Here is a 21,668-nt window from a genome sequence, read left to right as displayed (position 1 = left end):
TGGTCCCCAACAGAAACCACAAGAGTTTTAGAATGACGACAGTAGTCGGAGACACCTCTCGACTTGCCAGACGGCTGTAACGTGAGCTTCACCGCCTGGTCTACTTTGGTGAGGTAGTATACACGAAAGGCTGTGAGGCTGTATTTCACAATTAATCGATTGGTTTTCGTTCCTGTTTTTCATCCGAGGCCCAGCAGAGGGAGCCATCGAGGAGCTGGGGGCGGGTCCCAGTGGTACGATAGTGTCCCAGCCGGAAGTCTGAACCTGAGCCAGGATGTGGTCGCACCCTCCGCGGCCCAGAGGGAGCTGAGCGCTCACCCGCCGGGGACCCGGGAGCGGACGCGGCCGGCGTTAGCACAACTGAAGGCGCCCCCCCCCCCCCCCCCCGGGGACCGGCGCCCTCGGGCGGTGCGTGAGGCTGGCGACCATGTGGCTTCGTAGTTCCGGGAGTGCGCAGCACCCGCGGCCGCCGCCACCACCATCACTGCTGCGGCTGCTGCTACTGCTGTCAGGACTGGTGCAGAAGGGAGCGGCAGGTAACGCGGGGCGGCGGCGGCCGCGGGGGAGCTGCTAGGGAAGGATCCTCCAAGAATACAGAGGCCATTCCGGGTTTGGAGGAGAGGAGAGCATGGTCAGTTGGAGAGCTGACTGACCCAACATAGCCAAAGCCACAGTTTCCTGGGGATCCCTTGGCCAGTCTGGAGGATGCCGCTCGCACTCGGCTCCCAGACCTGGTCCTCCAGGAAGGCCCCGGAGAAAAGCTCCTTGGGGGCAGGAATCTGAGCGCGGCCTTGGAATCTGCACAAGCCTCTGCTTACTTGCTTGACGAGGCACCTGCCCATTGCTATAGGTCTCCCTGGCTCCCTGCCGAGGTTATCGCGTGTGGCCCGGGCAGCTCCTTGTTGAGGTAGCGGGTGAGAGGAGCAGCGAGGATTTAATTGACTTGGCCGGGAATTTCCATCCTTTTCCAGTTTCCATTCTGCACGCAGAACTGCAGGGCTGATCCTCTCCTCGCCCCTCCCATGCCAGATTCCCTACCACCACACCGAGCACCACCCATCCTAACTGCCCAGAGGCCTGAAGATTATTAGCACAGACCGGGAGTGTCCACCGTCACGGCAGTAATAATAGCTGATGTCCTTTATTCCAGGCTCTGTACTAAAAGCTTTAAGTACAAGTAGCCATTTCGGCTGTAGAAAATTCAAAATGTACAATTTACAGATTTAAAATAGGGCCCGGAGAGCACGCTAGGGGGCAACACTGGGATCCAGATTCGGAAATTTTTTTCCTTTCTTTTTCTCAGAGTTTTTAACCATATTTGTACTTGGGCCTTGTCTCAGAATGTTTTTTATACATAAATGAAATACGTATGATTCCTAAGGATCCAAATTATATTTTTATAAGCTATTAAAATTTTTAGCTATAAGTATAAATTTGTGATATGTAATATATATGCTTCTAAGTTAACACATTAAATCACCAATTAAATAGCTACAGTTCCCAGAATTTGTAAGTATTGAGAGTAAAGCATATTTACAGGTGTCTGAAACCACTGTCATATGATTGGAAAACATCTGTGGATTCTATCATGGACCACTGCACAAGTTCTGCTAATCCTGCTGAACTTCCATTCAGCATGGAAAATGGGCCAAACTTCAGCTAGAGCTTAGTGAAAATAAAGAGGTTATTTTTTTCCTCCAAGCTGAGGCTCCTGAATGCAATAGGAGGATTCAGGGCTTCCCTGGGGGCTTAGTGGTAAAGAATTCACCTGCCAAGCAAAGGAGACACACATGTAAAGAACAGACTTTTGAACTCAGTGAGAGAAGGCAAGGATGGGGTAATTTGAGAGAATAGCATTGAAACATGTACATTACCATATGTAAAATAGATGACCAGTGCAAATTTGATGCATGAAGCAGGGCACCCAGAGCCGGTGCTCTGGGACAACCCAGAGAGATAGGGTGGAGAGGGAGGTGGGAGGCAGGTTCGATGGGGGGAGGGAACACATGTATACCTATGGCCGATTCATGATGATATATGGCAAAAACCAGCACAATATTGTAAAGTGATTATTCTCCAATTAAATTAATTTTTAAAAAAGAATGGTATAATAAATGTCCTTGAACATAAAAAATGTGGGGGAGGATTTCTGTATCTGGGTATTCTGTTTCATATACTAAATATACATCTGTCCTCAGAAAATGAATATGTATTTTTCCAAAGATGTATATGCATGTTCCATTTCTCCTATTTACTATATAATCTGTTATTTAAAAAAAAATGAAAGAAATGGCAACCCATTCCAGTGTTCTTTAAACAACAAACATGTTTGTCAAATGAGTAATATTGCAAAGGGAGAGGTCAGGGCTGCCTAGCTGAGCAGCTGGGCAGGGCTGAGCCAGGCAGAAGTGCATGGGTTCTCCTTCTGGCAGCATATGAGCATCTCCTGGGAGGTTTCAACGCCTGCCAGTGTCCAGCCCTCCTGTACCTCCAAACCAACTAAATCCATGTCAATGGCAGGATTGTCAAAGCTGCCGGGTGGTGTTAGGCAGCCAGATGGAGACATCCCAGTCCTGGCTGCTCTCCTGGCTTTGTGCCTGCCTGCTGGGGAAGTTTCCCGTCACTCCTGAGATAAGACCCCCATGTTTCTCTTCCCTTCCAATGTGCCTCTCATTGTCATTCCATACTATCTCTCCCAGCGAACACAAGGATGGGAAGGATGTTTATGCCTTAAGATTCATACTATCCTTTTCCATTTTCCCCTTGTAGAGAGTCCCTGGGGGTTGCCCTTGGTGGCCGATGGCCCAGCTTCCATGGCAAAGGTGGTGATGGCAGAACTGGCAAACCTGAAGTTGGAAAACAAGTCATGGCCTAGAGGTAAGACCTTGCCCACCTGCTAAAGAAAGGATAGGATGGTGGAGGCCAGGAGCCCCCAGCCTGCAGGAGACCATGTTCACTGTCTAGGAATCTGGAGGACTGTCTTGGGGTGGGGAAACTTTGCCAGGATAGAGGATACAGAGGCCAGGGCCTCTGGACAGTGTCCCAGGAACTGAGACCTGGCCTCCAGAGAGCTGACCCAAGCATCTTTCCTCACCCCACCCCAAATTCCAGCTCTCTCCTTCCCAAGGCCACCTCTCCCTTCAGAATAGGAAAAGACTGAGACTAAGAAGGTGCTGTGTCCATGCCTGTTGTTTAGTTGCTCAGTCATGCCTGACCCTTTGCAACCCCATGGACTGTAGCCCACCAGGCTCCTCTGTCCATGGGATTTCCCTGGCAAGAGTACTCAAGTAGGTTTCCATGTCTTTCTCCAGGGAATCTTCCTGACCTAGGGGTTTAACCTGAGTCTCCCGTACTGTGGGCATTTTTTTCTTTAACCACTGAGCCACCTGGGAAGCCTGCCCCATGCCTGAACTTTTTCTTATGTTCATTATCTCATTGGATGCTCCAGCACTGTGGAGCAGGTCAGTTCATTGAGCCTACCCACAGATGAGAAAACCAACGCCTGGAGCATTGAAATAACTTCCTCAGAGCCATGCAGCTAGGGACTGGCAGTGCTATATGGATCGTAGGGGAGGTGTTCAGTTCAGTTCAGTTCAGTCACTCAGTCGTGTCCGACTCTTTGCGACCCCATGAACTGCAGCACACCAGGCCTTCCTGTCCATCACCAACTCCTGGAGTTCACTCAAACTCATGTCCATTGAATCGTTGATGCCATCCAGCCATCTCATCCTCTGTCGTCCCCTTCTCCTCATGCCCCCAATCCCTCCCAGCATCAGAGTCTTTTCCAATGAGTCAACTCTTTGCATGAGGTGGCCAAAGTACTGGAGTTTCAGCCTTAGCATCATTCCTTCCAAAGAACACCCAGGACTGATCTTCAGAATGGACTGGTTGGATCTCCTTGCAGTCCAAGGGACTCTCAAGAGTCTTCTCCAACACCACAGTTCAAAAGCATCCGTTCTTCAGCACTCAGCTTTCTTCACAGTCCAACTCACATCCATACATGACTACTGGAAAAACCATAGCCTTGACTAGATGGACTTTTGTTGGCAAAGTAATGTCTCTGCTTTTGAATATGCTATCTAGGTCGGTCATAGCTTTCCTTCCCGTGAGTAAGCATCTTTTAATTTCATGGCTGCAATCACCATCTGCAGTGATTTTGGAGCCCAAAAAAAATAAAGTCTGACACTTTCCACTATTTCCCCATCTATTTCCCATGAAGTGATGGGACTGGCTGCCATGATCTTAGTTTTCTGAATGTTGACCTTTAAGCCAACTTTTTCACTCTCCTCTTTCACCTTCATCAAGAGGCTTTTTAGTTCTTCTTCACTTTCTGCCATAAGGGTGATGTCATCTACATATCTGATGTTATTGATATTTCTCCGGACAATCTTGATTCCAGGTTGTACTTCTTCCAGCCCAGCGTTTTTCATGATGTACTCTGCACAGACGTTAAATAAGCAGGGTGACAATATACAGCCTTGACGTACTCCTTTTCCTATTTGGAACCAGTCTGTTGTTCCATGTCCAGTTCTAACTGTTGCTTCCTGACCTGCATACAGGTTTCTCAAGAGGCAGGTCAGGTGGTCTTGTATTCCCATCTCTTTCAGCGGTGGGGCAGACACAAAAACATCTCCTGGCCTGGGTGGCAAAGGGACTGGCTCCTTCCTCCCCAACCATGGTCAGAGGAAGAAGGAGGCTAGGCTAATGGGGTACAGGACTGCTCCTTTTTGAAGACCAGCCATGTGGCCAAGAGACTAGGAAGTGGAGAGTTAGGGTGGAAGTGGGGAAAAACTAATGTTCACGCAGGCCCTGAAACAACAATGGGCATGTAGCAACTTCCTTAGGCCATGTCACTGCAGGAGCAGATACCGCTGGATGCCTGCCGTGTAGCCCCCACTTCCTCCTGCCTTGGTCTCACAGTGCCTGGCACTGACCCCAGCCTGGCAGGTGGTATCACCTCCAAAGCCAGGGAGGTGGCCTTCCTCAGCTGTTTTTGCTTCACTGTGGGCTGCAGCCCAAGGCATGATGATTCCACTTGGGTCCAGTTAGCAGGTGGCAATCTAGTCCCAGCTGAGATTGTTCTCCTAGGCAAAAATGGCAATGAGCAGTATGTGAGCCCCCACAGAGAGCAGGCTGGACTCTCAAGACTATCTGGTAGGCAGAGCAGAGACTGGTAGGATTTTCAGGGAGGGAAGGGTGACAGGCCCCTCACTGGGTACATGGGAAGCAGTACCTGAAAGTCAACTGAGGCAGGCCACAGTCATGAACTTGTTCTAAAAAGCAGGTCCCTGACTCCCAGGATGGGTACCAGATGCCAGGATGTAGGCCATGGTAAGTAGTCCAGGGCAGAGCAGATTCCAGGAACCAGACCCCTCATGGCAAGGAGGGCCAGGCCAGATCTGGACAAGCCTGGGAAAGATTCAGAATTCAGCCCCTTCCTTCACCCCACATCTGCTACACTGAATCACAGCACCATTTTATTTTTCCCTGCCTTCTTGCAGCAGCCTCGGGACACCTGACATATGCTTCTGACTTGGGACCTTTGCACTGGCTCTCCCCTCTGCAGACCTGGAATGCTGTCAGATCCTTATATGGCTGGTTCCTTCCTGTCTTTTATAAAGAATTCCCTTTTGGAGGAGGCCTTTCCATTCTAGAACTGTATTTCTTGGCACATAGTGCCTTCCTGCATCTTTCTCTGCTGGAATCTCCCTCTCCCTCCCTTTTCTAAGGACACATTTAGGGCCTGCCTAGACAATCTGGGATAATCTCTCCATCTCAAGATCCTTAATTTAATCTGCAAAACTCCTGTTACCATATAAACTAACATTCAACAGTTGCAGGGATATCTCGGGGGGGCATTTTTCAGCCTACCCCACTATGCTTGCTGAGCTGTGGAGAGGGAGGCAGGACTGGAGGCCCAGCTTGTACAGATTCCTCACTACCCAGGAGTCCCAGCAGCTACACAAAGACACAGGATCTTTTCTGTCCCTCACTTCCAGGGCAGGTAGAGCTGCTGCAGATCAGAGCCAAGGAGTGGGTGGATCACCTTGACGTGGAGAAATCATAGCCTCTGTTCTCCCCCAAAGAACTTTGTGCCCATTCACAGCTGCCAGCACAGGAGTACCCCCACACTGCCCTTTGAGTAACTCAAAGATGTGCAAGGAAACAGCACCACGAGAGATAATTCAGTCATTTCCCAGGAGGCCCACATCAGTTCAGGCCTGAAGTTAACCTTCACTCAAACACTCCTAACATTGACCACTCTTGCCTCCCATGAGGAGGTTCTCCAGGCATGAGAAGACAGCATCCCTTTTCTCAGTTTAGAAGAAGACAGCAGTCCCTGGGGAGAGAATCTGGGCTGCCCTCATTCTAGTATATGCCTTTGAGTACTACACTTGGTCTCCCCTGGGCCTTGATTCCCTTATCTGTAAAATGGGACCAATCACAATGACCTCTTAGGTTTATTGTAAGGATGAACTAAAATAGTGAATGAGGAGGAGTTAAACCAGTGCAGGCACAGCGGTCACCAAAAATAGCAACTCTGATTATCCTCATACCATTCATGTTCTTGTTTTTTGTCCAATTTAGCAACTTCCAGCTGTGTGCTGCTGCTGCTGCTAAGTCGCTTCAGTCGTGTCCAACTCTGTGCGACCCCATAGACGGCAGCCCACTAGGCTCCCCCGTCCCTGGGATTCTCCAGGCAAGAACACTGGAGTGGGTTGCCATTTCCTTCTCCAATGCATGAAAGTGAAAAGGGAAAGTGAAGTCGCTCAGTCATGTCTGATTCCTAGCGACCCCATGGACTGCAGCCCACCAGGCTCCTCCATCCATGGGATTTTCCAGGCAAGAGTACTGGAGTGGGGTGCCATTGCAGCTGTGTGCTAGGTCCTGGATAAATAGAGGGCAGATGGATTTCCCACCCTCATGAAATCCATAGTTTCACAGGAAGCACAGGACACTCTTGAGATCCCTCTGTGAGACATCAGGCTGAAATCAGGAGGACTTCCTGGAGGAAGGGATGTTTGACTGCAACCTGAGGGATGTGGAGAGTGGCTGAGAGAAAGCAGAAAGGGGGATGCCTAGGGCAGAAAAAACAGCAGGTACAGAGGACCTGGCCAGAGTTTGGTATAGCCTGAAGTAACAAGGAGGCAATAAAAAGAGAGCTGTGAGAGTAGAGATGTGTTTGACTCTTTTCACATGTGAATGTTCAACCAACGAGCACCCACTGTATGCCAGAAGCTGTTCTAGGTGCTGGGGAAACAGAACAATCCATACAGGAATCCCTGCCCTTGGAGAGCTGACACTGCAGAGGAAAGAGTCCATTAACAAGACAAACAAATGCATACTCTCTAGTCAGTGCAAATGCATACTCTCTCCAGTGCTCTGGAGAAAAATAACACAGAGACAGGCGTGTTAGGGGATAAAAACCTCTGAGCAAAAGTTTTTTAAAAATACGAAAGTAAGCCAGGGATATCTCTGAGAAATGTGACCTGAGTTTAAGATACAGCATTTATTTGAATAGCTTGAGTCAGGACTGGCTGCTAAGTAGATTTCATCTCCAGCACCAAGTTAAATCAATGAGTTTGGAGTTATGGTAGAGAGGCAGCATTTGGACTCAAAGAGATAAGAGATCAACTAGTTTTGGGCCTCCCTGGTGGCTCAGATGGTAAAGAATCTGCCTACAATGCAGGAAACCTGGGTTTGATCCCTGGGTCAGGAAGATCCCCTGGAGAAGGAAATGGCAACCCACTCCAGGTTTCTTGCCTGGAGAATCCCATGGACAGAGGAGCCCAGTGGGATACAGTCCCTAGGATCACAAAGAGTCAGACATGATTCAGCAACTAACACACAGTAATGTCTGCTGTGGGAACAGAAGGGAGTGGGGAATGGAGTCAAGGTGCCACCAGCTTGGCAGTAATGGTTCAAGCTAAGAATGATGTCCAACCTTTCTCAAGCATATCTGGGCAATGAATTAAGCTTAATTAACCACATAAATTTGGAGAAGGCAATGGCAACCCACTCCAGTACTACTGCCTGGAAAATCCCATGGACGGAGGAGCCTGGTGGGCTGCAGTCCATGAGGTCGCTAAGAATTGGACACGACTGAGCGACTTCCCTTTTACTTTTCACTTTCATGCATTGGAGAAGGAAATGGCAACCCACTCCAGTGTTCTTGCCTGGAGAATCCCAGGGGCGGGGGAGCCTGGTGGGCTGACATCTATGGGGTCGCACAGAGTCAGACACGACTGAAGCGACATAGCAGCAGCAGCAGCAACCACATAAATTAAGCTCCCAAGCAACCAACTTTTTAAAAATTTCCCACCCTTTTTGTGAGAAATTGGAAACCAGACAATCACACTCACTAGAGATGAATACGAAGTATGAGTAAGTAGGCCCTGCATGAGGAGCTGAGAAACTTTCTGAGAATAAAGTCCATAAGCCTTAATGCATGACCTTTGGCCTCAATGTTCAACTGGTTCTCTCTATATTAATCTCTTTGGATGCCCTTATGTTTTTTTTTCACTGAAATTGCTAGTGCTTACTCTTGCTAATGGACTTCCCAGGTGGCGCTAGTGGTAAAGAACCCACCTGCCAATGCAGGAAACATAGGGACTCATGTTTGATCCCTGGGTTGGGAAGAGCCCCTGGAGGAGCAGCAACCTACTCCAGTTTTTTTGCCTGGAGAATCCCACGGACAGAGGAGCCTGGTGGACTACAGTCCATGGGGTTGCAAAGAGTTGGACATGACTGAAGCAACTTAGCACGCGCACACACATTCTTGCTCATAATAAATTCTCTTGGATAAGTTTCTACTGCCAACCTCACCCAGCACACTGAGGCCTGGTGCAGATCCTGGTCGTCTATGTGAACCCAAGACCAGTTTGTGTTTCCACAGGGACGCACTCCCTCCGCTACCACTACCTGGACCTGTCAGAGCCGGACCCGAGCCTCCCTAAGTTTCAGGCTGTAGGCTACGTGGATGATCAGCCTTTTATCCGGTATGACAGTCGTGTGGACAAAGCTGAGCCCCAGGCTCCATGGATTATGCCCATGAATGCCAAGTACTGGGAGAAGGAGACCAAGAAGCAGAAGAAATGGGCAGAGCTTCATCAGGTGGAGACATGGCAAATGATGGGCTACCACAACCACAGCAGCGGTACGTTGGGTGGACGCCCCATTCTCCTTCCTTCACCCTCTGCACGCTCACTCTCCAGGCAGCTAGGTTTGTCAGAGGGTGTGGGGCAAGCCTCTGATACTTGGCTCTTTTCAGTCTCCTTCCCCCACAGTCAAGCAGGGGCCTCAGGGCCTCAAAATCCATTGTGGCTTCAGCAGCCAGCACACAGGCCAGTGCAGCAAGCATCACAGGAGCTGGGGGCCCATGATGTCTCCCCCTCAGCCCTTGCCTACCCCTTAGCTAACCTGGGCTCTGAAACTCAGCTGATGGGGAGAGGATTTTCCTGCCTCATCCTCACTCATGCAGTACCCCCAGGCCCTCTGGCACCACCTCAGCTTCCCCCTCTCAGCAACAGTGCGCTTGGGCCCACCACCAGGGCCGCTGCTTATTCTGAATGAAGTGCTTATGGAGCACAGCTTGTTCACACAACACCATCCCTCTCTGGGCCTGGATACCCAAATGCCCAGACTAAAAGCCTCAGGTCCCCAGAGGCCTCAGAATCAGTAGATACAAAGGATATAAAAGATTGAGACTGAGAAGGGCTGTGCATCAGCCAAGGGCCCCCAGAATAAGCATGGCATGACTTAGTCTTACCATTGAGAACATTTTACACCCACAGGTGGGCTTCCCTGATGGCTCAGCTGGTAAAGAATATGCCTGCAATGTGGGTGACCTGGGATTAATCCCTGGGTTGAGGAGATTCCCTAGAGAAGCGAAAGGCTACCCACTCCAGTATCTGGCCTGGAGAATTCCATGGACTGTATGGTTCATGGGGTCACAAAGAGTCGGACACAACTGAGCAACTTTCACTTTCACTTTCAAGTAGTGTGGGATATGAAATAAGGATGTGTCTAATTATGAACTGGGGTGTTTGTCCCACATGAGAGGCCTAGCAGGTTTCTCAACCCAGGCTGCTTATGAAAATTACTTGGGGGATTTTTATCTAAATGATGATGCCCTGTCCCTCTACTTTTTTGATGTCCTTGTGGGTGGTGGGCTTCTCCCTGGCTATCAGGGACTTGACCCTCAGTCCCCACTAGTGACAGCTTTCTTACCTGTACTCACAGGCATGCACAGCACTCACCGCATGTTTGGCTGTGAGATCCAGGAAGATGGCCACTCCAACAGCTTCTGGCAGTTTGGCTATGATGGGCAAGACCACGTGTCACTGGACATGGAAACTCTGAGTTGGGTGTCAGCTAACCCCGTGGCTCTGTTGACCAAGCGTAGAATGGAGACAGAGCACTGCTATGCTGAGTACAACAAAGCCTACCTGGAAGGCCCCTGCCTCGCCTCCCTGCGCAGATACCTGGAGCTGGGAGGCCAGAGATTCACCCGGAGAGGTAAGGTTCAGCCTGTGGCAATGTAGATTGGCCCCATGCTCCCATTCTCAAGAGCCATCCCATTTGACAGACAAGTCTCTGGGGAATGAGAGGTGAGCTGCGTCCCCAGGCTGTGTCCCCCTGGCCCAGGCAAGCCCTCTGGGATCCAGAAAGATGGCCAGCTAGCCAACTGTTTTTTGCTGCAGACTAAGAACAAAGCCCAGACCTCAGGTCTTCGCTCCAAATAAGATAGAGTGCAGAGTTCTGGAGTCTCCCCTGTTCCAAAGTGGTCTTGGGAATAAAGTCTCTTAATCTGGGTCTCATTTTCTTCATCTGCAGAGAAAGTGGGTTAAACTAGGTCCTCCTAAAATCCTTTGGGGATTTACCAGCCTGTAACTCTGCTCCTTGGGAAACAGATCTCAGGTTCCAGGAGAACAGCAGCCCTCACCTCTCCCTAGACCACTGGGGACTGACAGGAAAGCTTAAGCTTTTTTCCCCTTTCTGCCCTCACACCCCTCATGCTCAATGTGCTCCCCAGACTCCAGGTGCATCATAAACTTCTCCTGACCCCAGCCAACAAGGCTAGAGACACAAAGGCTGGGGTGGACACTAGGGAAAGTGGGTTCTTGGGGGTGCCTAGGGTGAAAGCCTTTCTGGCTGAGGTTGCCAGGGGTGGAGCTGATCACAACACCCAGGACACCATGGATGTCTGGCAATTGAATGGCGGGACGTGAATCAGCTGAGGTAGTAGGATATTCCTCAAAGGGAGGACAGGACAGATAACATCAGGAGTAGAAGATGTGATTGTGAGAGCAGGGCATGGTGGACAGAGCTCAGGCATTGGAGCCTAGCCTCCAGATAGCACATCCCAGCTCCAAGATTAACTGGCTGTGTGACCTCCTGCCAGTTACTCGCCTTCTCTGCACTTGAGTTTCCTCATCAGTATAATGAGGATAGTAATAATAGCCGCTGCCTCTCCAAAGCACCATATTGGTGTGCATTAGAGTACTGTGGAACTCTCATTTAGGTGTGCATTAGAGTACTGTGGAACTCTCATTTAGCACCAGGTTTGTCCTATGTCCTTCACCTGGGAGATTAGTGAGATTCTTCACAGAAGCAGAACCAACAGGCTACATGGAGAGAGAGAAAGAGTTGTGTTCTAAGGAACTGGCTCATGTGACTATGGCGGCTAAGTTTCAACATCTGCGGTTGGCAAGCTGGAGACCCAGGAGAGCCAATGTTGCAGTTCCAGTCTGAGACTAAAGGCCTGAGAACTGGGAGAACTAGTGGTATGGTTCCTTCAAATGCTAGGAAGTTTGAGACCCAAGAAGAGTCAGTGTTTCAGTTTGAGTCTGAAGGCAGGAAAAGACCAATGTTCCAGCTCAGCAGTCACGCTAGTGGAGCTCCCTGTTACTCAACCTCTTTGTTCTGTTCAGATTTTCAGTTGAGTGGATGGACCCACTCACACTGCAGAAGGCAGTCTGCTTCACTGAGTCCAATGATTCAAATGTTAATCTCAGGCAGAATACTCTTCAACATAAATTGCAGCAAGATCCTTTTTGACTTGTCTCCTAGAGTAATGACCCACCTCCTAGACAAAAATAAACACATGGGACTTCATTAAACTTAAAAGCTTTTACATGGTAGAGAAAACATAAACAAGAGGAAAAGACAACCCTCAGAATGGAAGAAAATATTTGTGAACAAAGCAACAGACAAAGGATTGATTTCCAAAATATACAAATAGAACATGCAGCTCAAATATTTAAAAAAAAAAAAAAATCAAAAAATGAGTAGACCTAAGTAGACATTTCTTCAAAGAAGACATACAGATGACCAACAAATACATAAAAAGATGTTCAATGTCACTCATTATTCAGTTGAGTTCAGTCGCTCAGTTGTGTCCGACTCTTTGCGACCCCATGAACCGCAGCACGCCAGGCCTCCCTGTCCATCGCCAACTCCTGGAGTCCACCCAAACCCATGTCCATTGAATGGTGATGCCATCCAACCATCTCATCCTCTTTTGTCCCCTTCTCCTCCTGCCCTCAATCTTTCCCAGCATCAGGGTCTTTTCAAATGAGTCAGCTCTTCGCATCAGGTGGCCAAAGTATTGGAGTTTCAGCTTCAACATCAGTCCTTCCAGTGAACACCCAGCACTTATCTTTAGGATGGACTGGTTGGATCTCCTTGCAGTCCAAGGGACTCAAGAGTCTTCTCCAACACCAGAGTTCAAAAGCATCAATTCTTCAGCACTCAGCTTTCTTTATAGTCCAAATTTCACATCCATACATGACTATTGGAAAAACCATAGCCTTGACTAGATGGACCTTTGTTGGCAAAGTAATGTCTCTGTTTTTTAATATGCTGTCTAGGTTGGTCATAACTTTCCTTCCAAGGAGTAAGCATCTTTTAATTTCATGGCTGCAGTCACCATCTGCAGTGATTTTGGAGCCCCCCAAAATAAAGTCTCTCACTGTTTCCCTATCTATTTACCATGAAGTAATGGGACTGGCTGCCATGATCTTCGTTTTCTGAATGTTGAGCTTTAAGCCAACTTTTTCACTCTCCACTTTCACTTTCATCAAGAGGCTCTTTAGTTCTTCACTTTCTGCCATAGGGTGATGTCATCTGCATACCTGAGGTTATTGATACCCCGGCAACCTTGATTCCAGCTTGTGCTTCTTCCAGCCCAGCGTTTCTCATGATGTACTCTGCATATAAGTTAAATAAGCAGGGTGACAATATACAGCTTTGACGTACTTCTTTTCCTATTTGGAACCAATCTGTTGTTCCATGTCCAATTCTAACTGTTGCTTCCTGACCTCCATACAGATTTCTCAGGAGGCAGGTCAGGTGGTCTGGTATTCCCATCTCTTGAAGAATTTTCCACAGTTTGTTGTGATCCACACAGTCAAAGGCTTTGGTATAGTCAATAAAGCAGAAGTAGATGTTTTTTTGAAACTCTTTTCTACTGGGCCATGCTCAGTAAATCTTTAATCCAATTTTCTATTGATGGGCAGAACTGTGTTTCATGGCAAATAGATGGGGAAACAATGGAAACAGTGAGAGACTTTATTTTGGGGGGTTCCAAAATCACTGCAGATGGTGACTGCAGCCATGAAATTAAAAGACACTTGCTCCTTGGAAGAAAAGCTATGACCAACCTAGACAGCATATGAAAAAGCAGAGATATTACTTTGCCAACAAAGGTCCATCTAGTCAAAGCTATGGTTTTTCCAATAGTCATGTATGGATGTGAAAGTTGGACTATAAAGAAAGCTGAGCACTGAAGAACTGATGCTTTTGAACTGTTGTGTTGGAGAATACTCTTGAGAGTCCTTTGGACTGTGAGGAGATCAAACCAGTCAATCCTAAAGGAAACCAACCCCAAATATTCAATGGAAAGACTGATGCTGAAGCTGAAACTCCAATACTTTGGTCACCTGATGGGAAGAACTGACTCATTTGAAAAGACCCTGATGCTGGGAAGGACTGAAGGAAGGAAGAGAAGGGGATGACAGAGGATGAGATGGTTGGATGGCATCATCGACTCGGTGGACATGAGTTTGAGCAAACTCTAGGAGTTGGTGATAGGACAGGGAAGCCTGGAGTGCTGCAATCCATGGGGTCACAAAGAGTTGGACACGACTGAGTGACTGAACTGAACTGATTAGATACCTACTGTATGCAGGAAGTCACAGAGGAAGTAAATAAAGTCACTGAGAAAACCCTAGGATCTCTGTAGAAAGAAGGGGGTGTATCTAGGACCCAACAGCCCCACAGAGGTAGGTCCTTGGAGGTTGGGGACAGGAAGTCAGTCCCCTTCATGGCAATTAACAGGTCAATGCTTCTTTGTAACAGCTGGAAATCAGTCATCCCTGCCTGCAACAGTGATTGGGTACCTCCCCTAGAGAGAGACCTTGTCCCCATTTCCTTGTCCTCCACCCTGGAAGATGCTGGAGGAGCCCAGAATTAAGCATAAGGGATAGGCAGAGAACAGCCACTCAGCAGTCTTCCTCCCTCCTCTCCTTGCAGAACCACCCACAGTACGGGTGACAAAGCACTCAGCCCAGGACGGGGGTACCACCCTGAGGTGCTGGGCCCTGGGCTTCTATCCACAAGACATCACACTGAGCTGGTGGCTGGGTGAGAAGAAGTTGAATTCAAAGCTTGAGTATGTGGAGGCACGCCCCAGTGGAGATGGCACCTATCAGACGTGGATGGCCGTGTGGGTGCCGGCTGGAGATGAGACCCAATACACATGCCACGTGCAGCACTGCAGCCTGAATCACACGCTCACTGTGTCCTGGGGTGAGAAGCTGGGCTTGGCCGGGAGGGGCTGAGGAGCGGAAGGGGAGGGTCCTAGGGGACCAGAGACAGGCCCATGATCTGGGAGTGCTCACTTTTCTCTGTCTTTCTTAGAAATGCCCTCTCATCCAGGACTTACGGCCATGGTTATCTCTCTCATCCTGATCTTGCTGGTGATTGGTGGTGGTGTGAGTTTGACCAAGTGCCTTCAAGGTAGGTGGGTAAGGAACAAAGGAGTGGGAAGCCCTCTGGCTGGTACAGCCTTTTAGGGAACAATACAATGTATCCTTCCCTGCGACAGCAAGAACTGTTTTCTCCTGGGAGCAGCAACTACTGCTGAGGTCCTGCCCCCTGTCCCCCACCTGTAGAAAAGCCCACATGTCCCCACCCTACCCCAGTTGCACACCACCAGGAGGACCTTATGGATCCCACAGTCAGGGGAGACCTGGGACTGACTTGGGAAAAGGCCCAGCTGGGGAGAGGAAGAGGGATGGTGGGGACCCAACACTCACTGGGTCTCTTGTGTTCTTTCTCTCCACAGCCAGGAATAAGGAACCTTACGAGCAACCCCCAGGTGACTGTGGTATGGACCAGCTGGGGAGAGGAAACCCCAGATGTTCCCAACACAGCGGAGATGCCTTAGAACTCAGGATGGGGGTGGGGCATGGGGTGTATGCTTTCCCAGGCCTCAGCCCCCTGCCCCATGCCACCATCCTGCCCCTAGGCAGAGGGGGTAGGGAGCACTCCAGAAAGCCACCATCTGGGTTTGGAAGAGGGCTGGGGAGCCTGTTGGGATCACCTCCCTTCCTTTCTTCCTGCAGGTTAAGAGGACCCCCATAATTCTCAAGGCCCAGCAAGATCAGGAGCTGCTCAACTCATCTCCTGACAGAAGTCACTGTCACAGATCAAGGAAGTGTTTTGTGGGGTGTTAGGGGGCCTGAAGGCCTCCTGCCGTCTAATTATTTCTGGCTTGGGGGGTGGGAAGGGGGGGCAGTAGTAATCCCTCAGGTCCTCTTACACTTGACAGTTTGCAGAGTGATTTCATGTTAATTGTAAATACCACTTGAGCTTCTCAGGCACTCTATGAGTTTGACAATGTTACTCTTATTCCCACTTGCCCAACATGAAAACCAAGGGTCTGGGCAGTCAGGGAAAAACCCGAAAAATATCCAAGAGTTATAGCGGCAGCATCATGTGTGAAGCTGCTAGCATCAGAAAGAAATGGCTGAATGCCTGCCTCTTTCATAGGTGTGTTCTGTATATATGTATGATCTCCTTTTGTATAGATTAGAGTGTTGGGTGTGTGAGGGTATAGGGGAGGCAGTAAGGGTAGGTGTGTGAAACTGAGGAGGTGTGTTAAGGTGAGGATGTGTGGGTGTGTATGTTTGAGGGTGAGAGGATATATGGGGTGCATGTGAGGGTGAGTGGTATGTGTGGTGTGTGGTATTCTTTTGTATTTGAGGAGAAGCTCAGAAGACAGGTACCTGGAGACCTGTTAGTTAGTCCCAGGCAACTGAAGGTTGGGAAACAATTCAGACCATACTTTCCCTATGTCCTATCCTTTTGAATGGTTGAATTTTTACAATAGGCACAGGTTACTGTTACAGTAAGGAAAAACCCCTTTTCTCTGTGTCATGTGAAAATGCCTATGAAGGATATGTCTGGAGAAGGCCCAGCCTCACCTTTGCATATTCAGTGGAGCAGAAACCCCTTGTCCCCTCTATGAACAAGAATCCAATCTTAGGGCCATTTGATGTGCCAGCAGCTGGGACTCCAGAGCCGAGGCAGAGAGATAGCGTGCTCCATTGTCATAAAAGACACAAGGTCAGACCCCTTCCAGAGCACCCTCTGCCTCCCCTTCAGCTGACTCCAAAGTGTGACAGAGCCTCCTGTGGGGAGTTTGAAACCTCTGTGTCTATAGCCCTGGGAGGCCCAAAGGCCAAGGATGTGAATGATTGTAATACTAGAAAAAGACTCAACCTGCCCTGGTGGCCTGTGGGACCTAAGCAGTGAGCTTGTAATGACTGACTTGTACTGAAGACATGTCTTATATGTCTGTCTTTCTCACTGATGTTGTCATGCCCCATATATGCTGTGCAAACCACTTACTAAGCAGAGTTCTAAGCACTTTATTACATGTTAGTTGCTCAGTCGTGTCCAGCTCTGTGAGACCCCATGGACTGTAGCTCACCAGGCTCTTCTGTCCACGGACTTCTCCAGGCAAGAATACTGGAGTGGATAGCCATTCCTTTCTCCAGGGGATCTTCCTGACCCAGGGATCGAACCTGGGTCTTCTGCATTGCAGGCAGATTCTTTACCATCTGAGCCACCAGGGAAGCCCTTTATTTTATACTTTATTGTATACTAAGCTGTTTAATCTTCCAAGCATGACTGTGAGGGGGAATTAATACTCCTGTGGTACAGATGAGGAAACTGAGGCCCAGGGTCCCACAGCTGATTCATGCCAGAGCTAGGATGTGAGGACTGCTGCAGCCTGGCCACCTCACCGCTGCACCAAAGCCTCAACAATAACTGAGCTGTTCTGTAAATGGGCAAGTAAGTACAGGTCTATAATCCTTTATTTGCAATTCTGAAATCTACAAAAACCTCTGGAAGCTAGAAGTGTCTTCCCAAATTTGTCATCAAAACATAACCTGGGAGAGGGGCAGGAAGGGAAAAAAAAAAATCCTAAAGGGAAGTGAGGTTCAGTGCTTCCACTGCCAGGGGCACAGTTTTGATCCCTAATCAGGGAACTAAGATCCCACATGCCCCATTATGGAGCAAAAAAGAAAGAGTCAAGTGGGGTTATTCATATTCTTCATTTACTTCCTCTAATGTGCCTTTTCACATTTTTTTCACAGAAATATTGATTTGGGGGATTATTAGATGTCACCCCAGACATCTCTGGTTGCTGCTGCTAAGTCGCTTCAGTCATGTCTGACTCTGTGCGATCCCGTAGACGGCAACCCACCAGGCTCCCCCATCCCTGGGATTCTCCAGGCAAGAATACTGGAGTGGGTTGCCATTTCCTCCTCCTATGCATGAAAGTGGAAAGTGAAAGTGAAGTCGCTCAGTCGGTTAGCGACCCCATGGACTGCAGCTCACCAGGCTCCTCCGTCCATGGGATTTTCCAGGCAGAGTACTGGAGTGGGGTGCCATTGCCTTCTCCATTATATAACATTCAGCATTCACATCTTGGTATCTTTCTAAAGCCTAAAGAATTCTAAATTCTAAACTATATCCGACTCTAAGGGTTTTGGGTAAGGGATTGTGGACCTGTATTAATAAGGTTTTGTGGTAATAAACGTGTTTTATTTTTTCAGTTCTCTGGCTGTATGGTGAGACGAGTTATAACAAAGGTCAGGTCTGGTCCCCAGCAATGGGAGGCACAAGTGCCCAGGTGGACCCTCAATGCTCCCTCAGCCCTGGGTACACTTAGGGCCTCCTGAGAAGAAGTGGAAGTTTCTTCTCTGGGGAAGGAGTAGAGGCAGAACGTTTTTGGGAAGAAGCAGATAGAAGGAGGCTTCTGATTAGTCTTTCTCTCTTTGAATTGGTATAGCCTGGTCACCCTTCTGTACCCCAAGGTTATGGGGGTTCAGGTTCCTCTATAGACCCTCCAGAGCCACCTCCCAGTTTTGATCTCACCCAACCAAGTGTAGCCCTTAGACTGACAATCTGCATGGCTTCTTTGATGCAAGGAGGTGGTATATTCAGGGAGTCTTAGATATAGGGTCTGGCTTCTGTAATTATGCACTGGGCAGAATAGGCTGGAAGTTCCTGTCCAGTTCTGGGCTTCCCTGTGTCTAGGACCCTGAATACTTCTGGGGCTGTGGAATTAAAGGGACAGAGAGGCCATAAACTAGAACAGTGCCATAAGAGCCCCTATAGGACAGCAGCAGGGCCCAAGCACCTGCCCCTTAAAGGTATGGTCTTTCCTTCTTCCATTAGCTTCATTGGCTAATTGGCTTAGAAACTGCCAGAGGGCAAGGGATGTGCAGTCTACATCTGTCCTGGATATCCATCCACAAACCCTGGTTTTTACACCTCACTGCCTTATCCTGCTGGTTCTACTCATTCTGTCCACCCAGCCTCTGATCTCCTCATCAGAACATAACATTTGCAAGAAAACCTGGGGCTCTGGGACCAGGGGTCTGATAGAAATGCCTGAGGCAAGGAGACAGCTGTTACACTGCCTACCCTGGCCTGAGGGGCCTTCCTCCCCTTTCCTGAGTCCCACTAACCCTTCCCTGGTGGAGTAGCCCCCACCCCAAACTTGACACCCCAGGCAGAACCTACCAGCCTTTTTGCTGCCAGTGGCACCACTGTCCTGATGTTCAAGAAGTGTGTGTTCCATAAACAGATTATGAAATCTTTGGTAACTGGATCGCTTTTATTTTGTTTTAATCATATCTCCCTTATAGACTAGTTCAGTGTTGGCCCATAGGACCATAAAATACATTTTAGGAAAACAAAACAAAATAAAAAATATATATAAATACAAAATAAAATAATACATTTTGGACCTAAAAAGATCCTGAAGCACTTCTTTGAACCCCTGATAATTTGACCCTCTCACTAACTGCCCCACCCCTATCACACTACTTCCCTCTGCTGAGGTTTTGAGGCCTCTCACGTTAGAGTCCTTCCTGTCCAGGCTGTGAGCTCTCTCTCAAGCACATTTCTTTTACCTCCATCCACACCCCAGCATATATTGGTTTATGTCTGGTGCAGTTGCAAAAATTGAAATAAAGGAACATGGTTCAATTACCATCCCACAAACAGTAGGAGTGAACGCAGGGATCTAATGGCACCAAGGGATGAGGAGGCTTAGAAAGCATGGCTGTCTCCCATAACCCAGGTTTTGCTCAACCCCCATTTTTGTTTTTTGGCTTTTTAAAAAATATTTATTTGCCTGCATCAGTCTTGGTTGTAGCATGCAGGACCTTTGCTGTGTCATGCATTGTGGTACACCAGCTCAGTAGTTGTGGAGTGTGGACTCAGTTGCTCTGGGGTGTGTGACATCTGAGGCCCCCAACCAGGGATCAAACACAAGTCCCCTGCATTGCAAGGTGGACACTTAACCACTGGACCACCAGGGAAGTCCCTCCATCCCCATTTTTGTTTCACTGCTTAGTAGCAGCTAGTCAATGGTGTCAACCAAAGTCTGGTGCTCTGAGCCTAGCTGAACCCACCTGGACATCTGCCTCTCTTGGCTTCCTTCCCCAGCCACTGCTGCCAGGAGAGAAACTTGTGAGGGGACAGAAGGAAAATGCACAGGGAGTTTGTCTTAGCTCTGAGTGTTCCTCTCAGCTTCACCGATGGACACCATGGTCTCAGGAGTGGACAGAGGCAGGAAGGCAAGTAAGGAGGGTTCTGAGTGCCCTAGAAAGGGCATAGGAATCTGGCAGGGGTAGGATGGCAGCTTTGCAAGAGCTCCTCCCTCAAATCCTTGATCTGAGGGAACAGCCTTCCTATCCAGCAGGGCACTGACTTTGTGTCCTGAGGGCACAGCCACAGGCCTCTCTAGGGAACTGCTTCCTTCTGTCAGCCATTCTGGGCTGTGGCTCAGAACTGTGAGGTCTCTACTCACAGACACACCCCTTGCTCAACCTGTGGGTGGACTGCTAAGTCATACTTCTAAGCCTCAGGCCACCCTGATGGCCTCCCTACCCCCATTTGCGCAAATCTCACATGCTAACCACTCACTCAGGAGTCCTGTCCCAAACCACAACTTCTTGAGGGGCTATTCCATTCAGAACAGAATTCTCTGGTTGTTCAGTATGGCCCGGTGCTGTGATTACGCGTCGAATGAAGGAATTCACTAATGAATAATATGAATCATGGGTATTCAAAGAATATCATTAGAATCCAAACTGTCCAAACAGCAAGGCTTTCTTACAATATCATCTCCAGTGCAGCTTGACTCACCCAGTTTCCATCAGTGTTCCAGCCTTGCCTCCCTCCCAAGGCCATCCAGAACTCAGAGACCTGGACGTGCCTGCCCTGGGTACCATGATGAATTATGCAGGATATCCAAGCAGCCACAGCCTGGTCAGATGGGAACTAATGACAAAGGCCAACAGGAAGGCCCAGCCCTGGCCTGGTATTTTTTTTCTCCTCTAACTTTCTGGAAATGTTCACAGATCAGTGTGGCATCAAAAGCATAATCAAGGACATAGGCTCATTCACAACTGTGTCTTTCTAGACTCTCCTTGCCCCAAACTGCCACACAGTACAAAGGGAACCACACAACCTCATCTCAAAGCAAACAGCCAGGGAGGAGGGGGTCAGCCTTTCAGCTGTCTATGCCAAAGGCCTGTCCCTCCAGGTCCTTTTACTCCACAGTGCCAGAGTCAGGATAGGGAAGAGACCCAGGAAGCCCGAGCTCTCTGCACCGCAGCCAAGGCAGAGAAGAAGCTGGGCCTGTATTAAGGAAAAGCAAGGCTGACCCACTGGTCATACTCACTCTGTCCAGCCAGGACCTCTGGAATCTGACGGAGAAGACGGTGCTAGGGCATGGTGGACAAGCCTGAGTCTTGAACCCAGAAGGTAGAGACAAACCAGAATTGTAACATTAGAAGGCATTCTGGGGACTTCCCTGCCATTCTGGTGCTTAGGACTCTGTGCTTCCAATGCAGCAGCTTGCAACTTCCATCCCTGGTCAGGGAACTAAGATCCCATATGCCACGTGGCACAGCAAAAAAACCACCAACAGCAAAGTCCTGCTGTATAGCACAGGGAACTATATTCAATAACCTCTAATATACCGTATTGGAAAAGAATATATATAAGTATATATGTGTAACTGAATCACTTTGCTGTATGCCTCAAACTAACACAATATTGTAAATCAACTACTT

The 21,668-nt window shown here is 48.8% G+C and overlaps 1 protein-coding gene across 8 annotated transcripts in view; it reads left to right on the top strand.

The window, feature by feature from the left end:
* Positions 1 to 18,130, top strand: part of LOC133251116 (interferon-gamma-inducible GTPase 10-like) — a 51,487-nt gene extending 33,357 nt beyond the window's left edge. The window contains exons 2-10 of one of the 8 annotated variants that reach the window (XR_009737519.1): positions 189 to 536; positions 2,770 to 2,877; positions 8,882 to 9,157; positions 10,243 to 10,518; positions 14,536 to 14,811; positions 14,923 to 15,021; positions 15,350 to 15,382; positions 15,630 to 17,364; positions 17,670 to 18,130. Coding sequence is in view for 4 of the 8 variants with exons in the window: in XM_061423178.1 (XP_061279162.1) it covers positions 428 to 536; positions 2,770 to 2,877; positions 8,882 to 9,157; positions 10,243 to 10,518; positions 14,536 to 14,811; positions 14,923 to 15,021; positions 15,350 to 15,391; positions 15,630 to 15,634 (1,191 nt within the window). In the remaining 4 variants the exon portion in view is untranslated. Of the gene's footprint in view, positions 1 to 188; positions 537 to 2,769; positions 2,878 to 8,881; positions 9,158 to 10,242; positions 10,519 to 14,535; positions 14,812 to 14,922; positions 15,022 to 15,349; positions 15,392 to 15,629 lie in introns of all 8 variants that reach the window. The other 7 variants (XR_009737518.1, XR_009737521.1, XR_009737520.1 and 4 more) reach the window with 7 other exon arrangements.
* Positions 18,131 to 21,668: the final 3,538 nt, after the last annotated feature.

Source organism: Bos javanicus, chromosome 7 (assembly GCF_032452875.1).
Source record: "Bos javanicus breed banteng chromosome 7, ARS-OSU_banteng_1.0, whole genome shotgun sequence".
NCBI classification, from domain to species: Eukaryota; Metazoa; Chordata; class Mammalia; order Artiodactyla; family Bovidae; genus Bos; species Bos javanicus.
The sequence above is the reverse complement of the archived record's forward strand: the minus strand, read 5'-3'. Positions and strand labels throughout refer to the sequence as shown.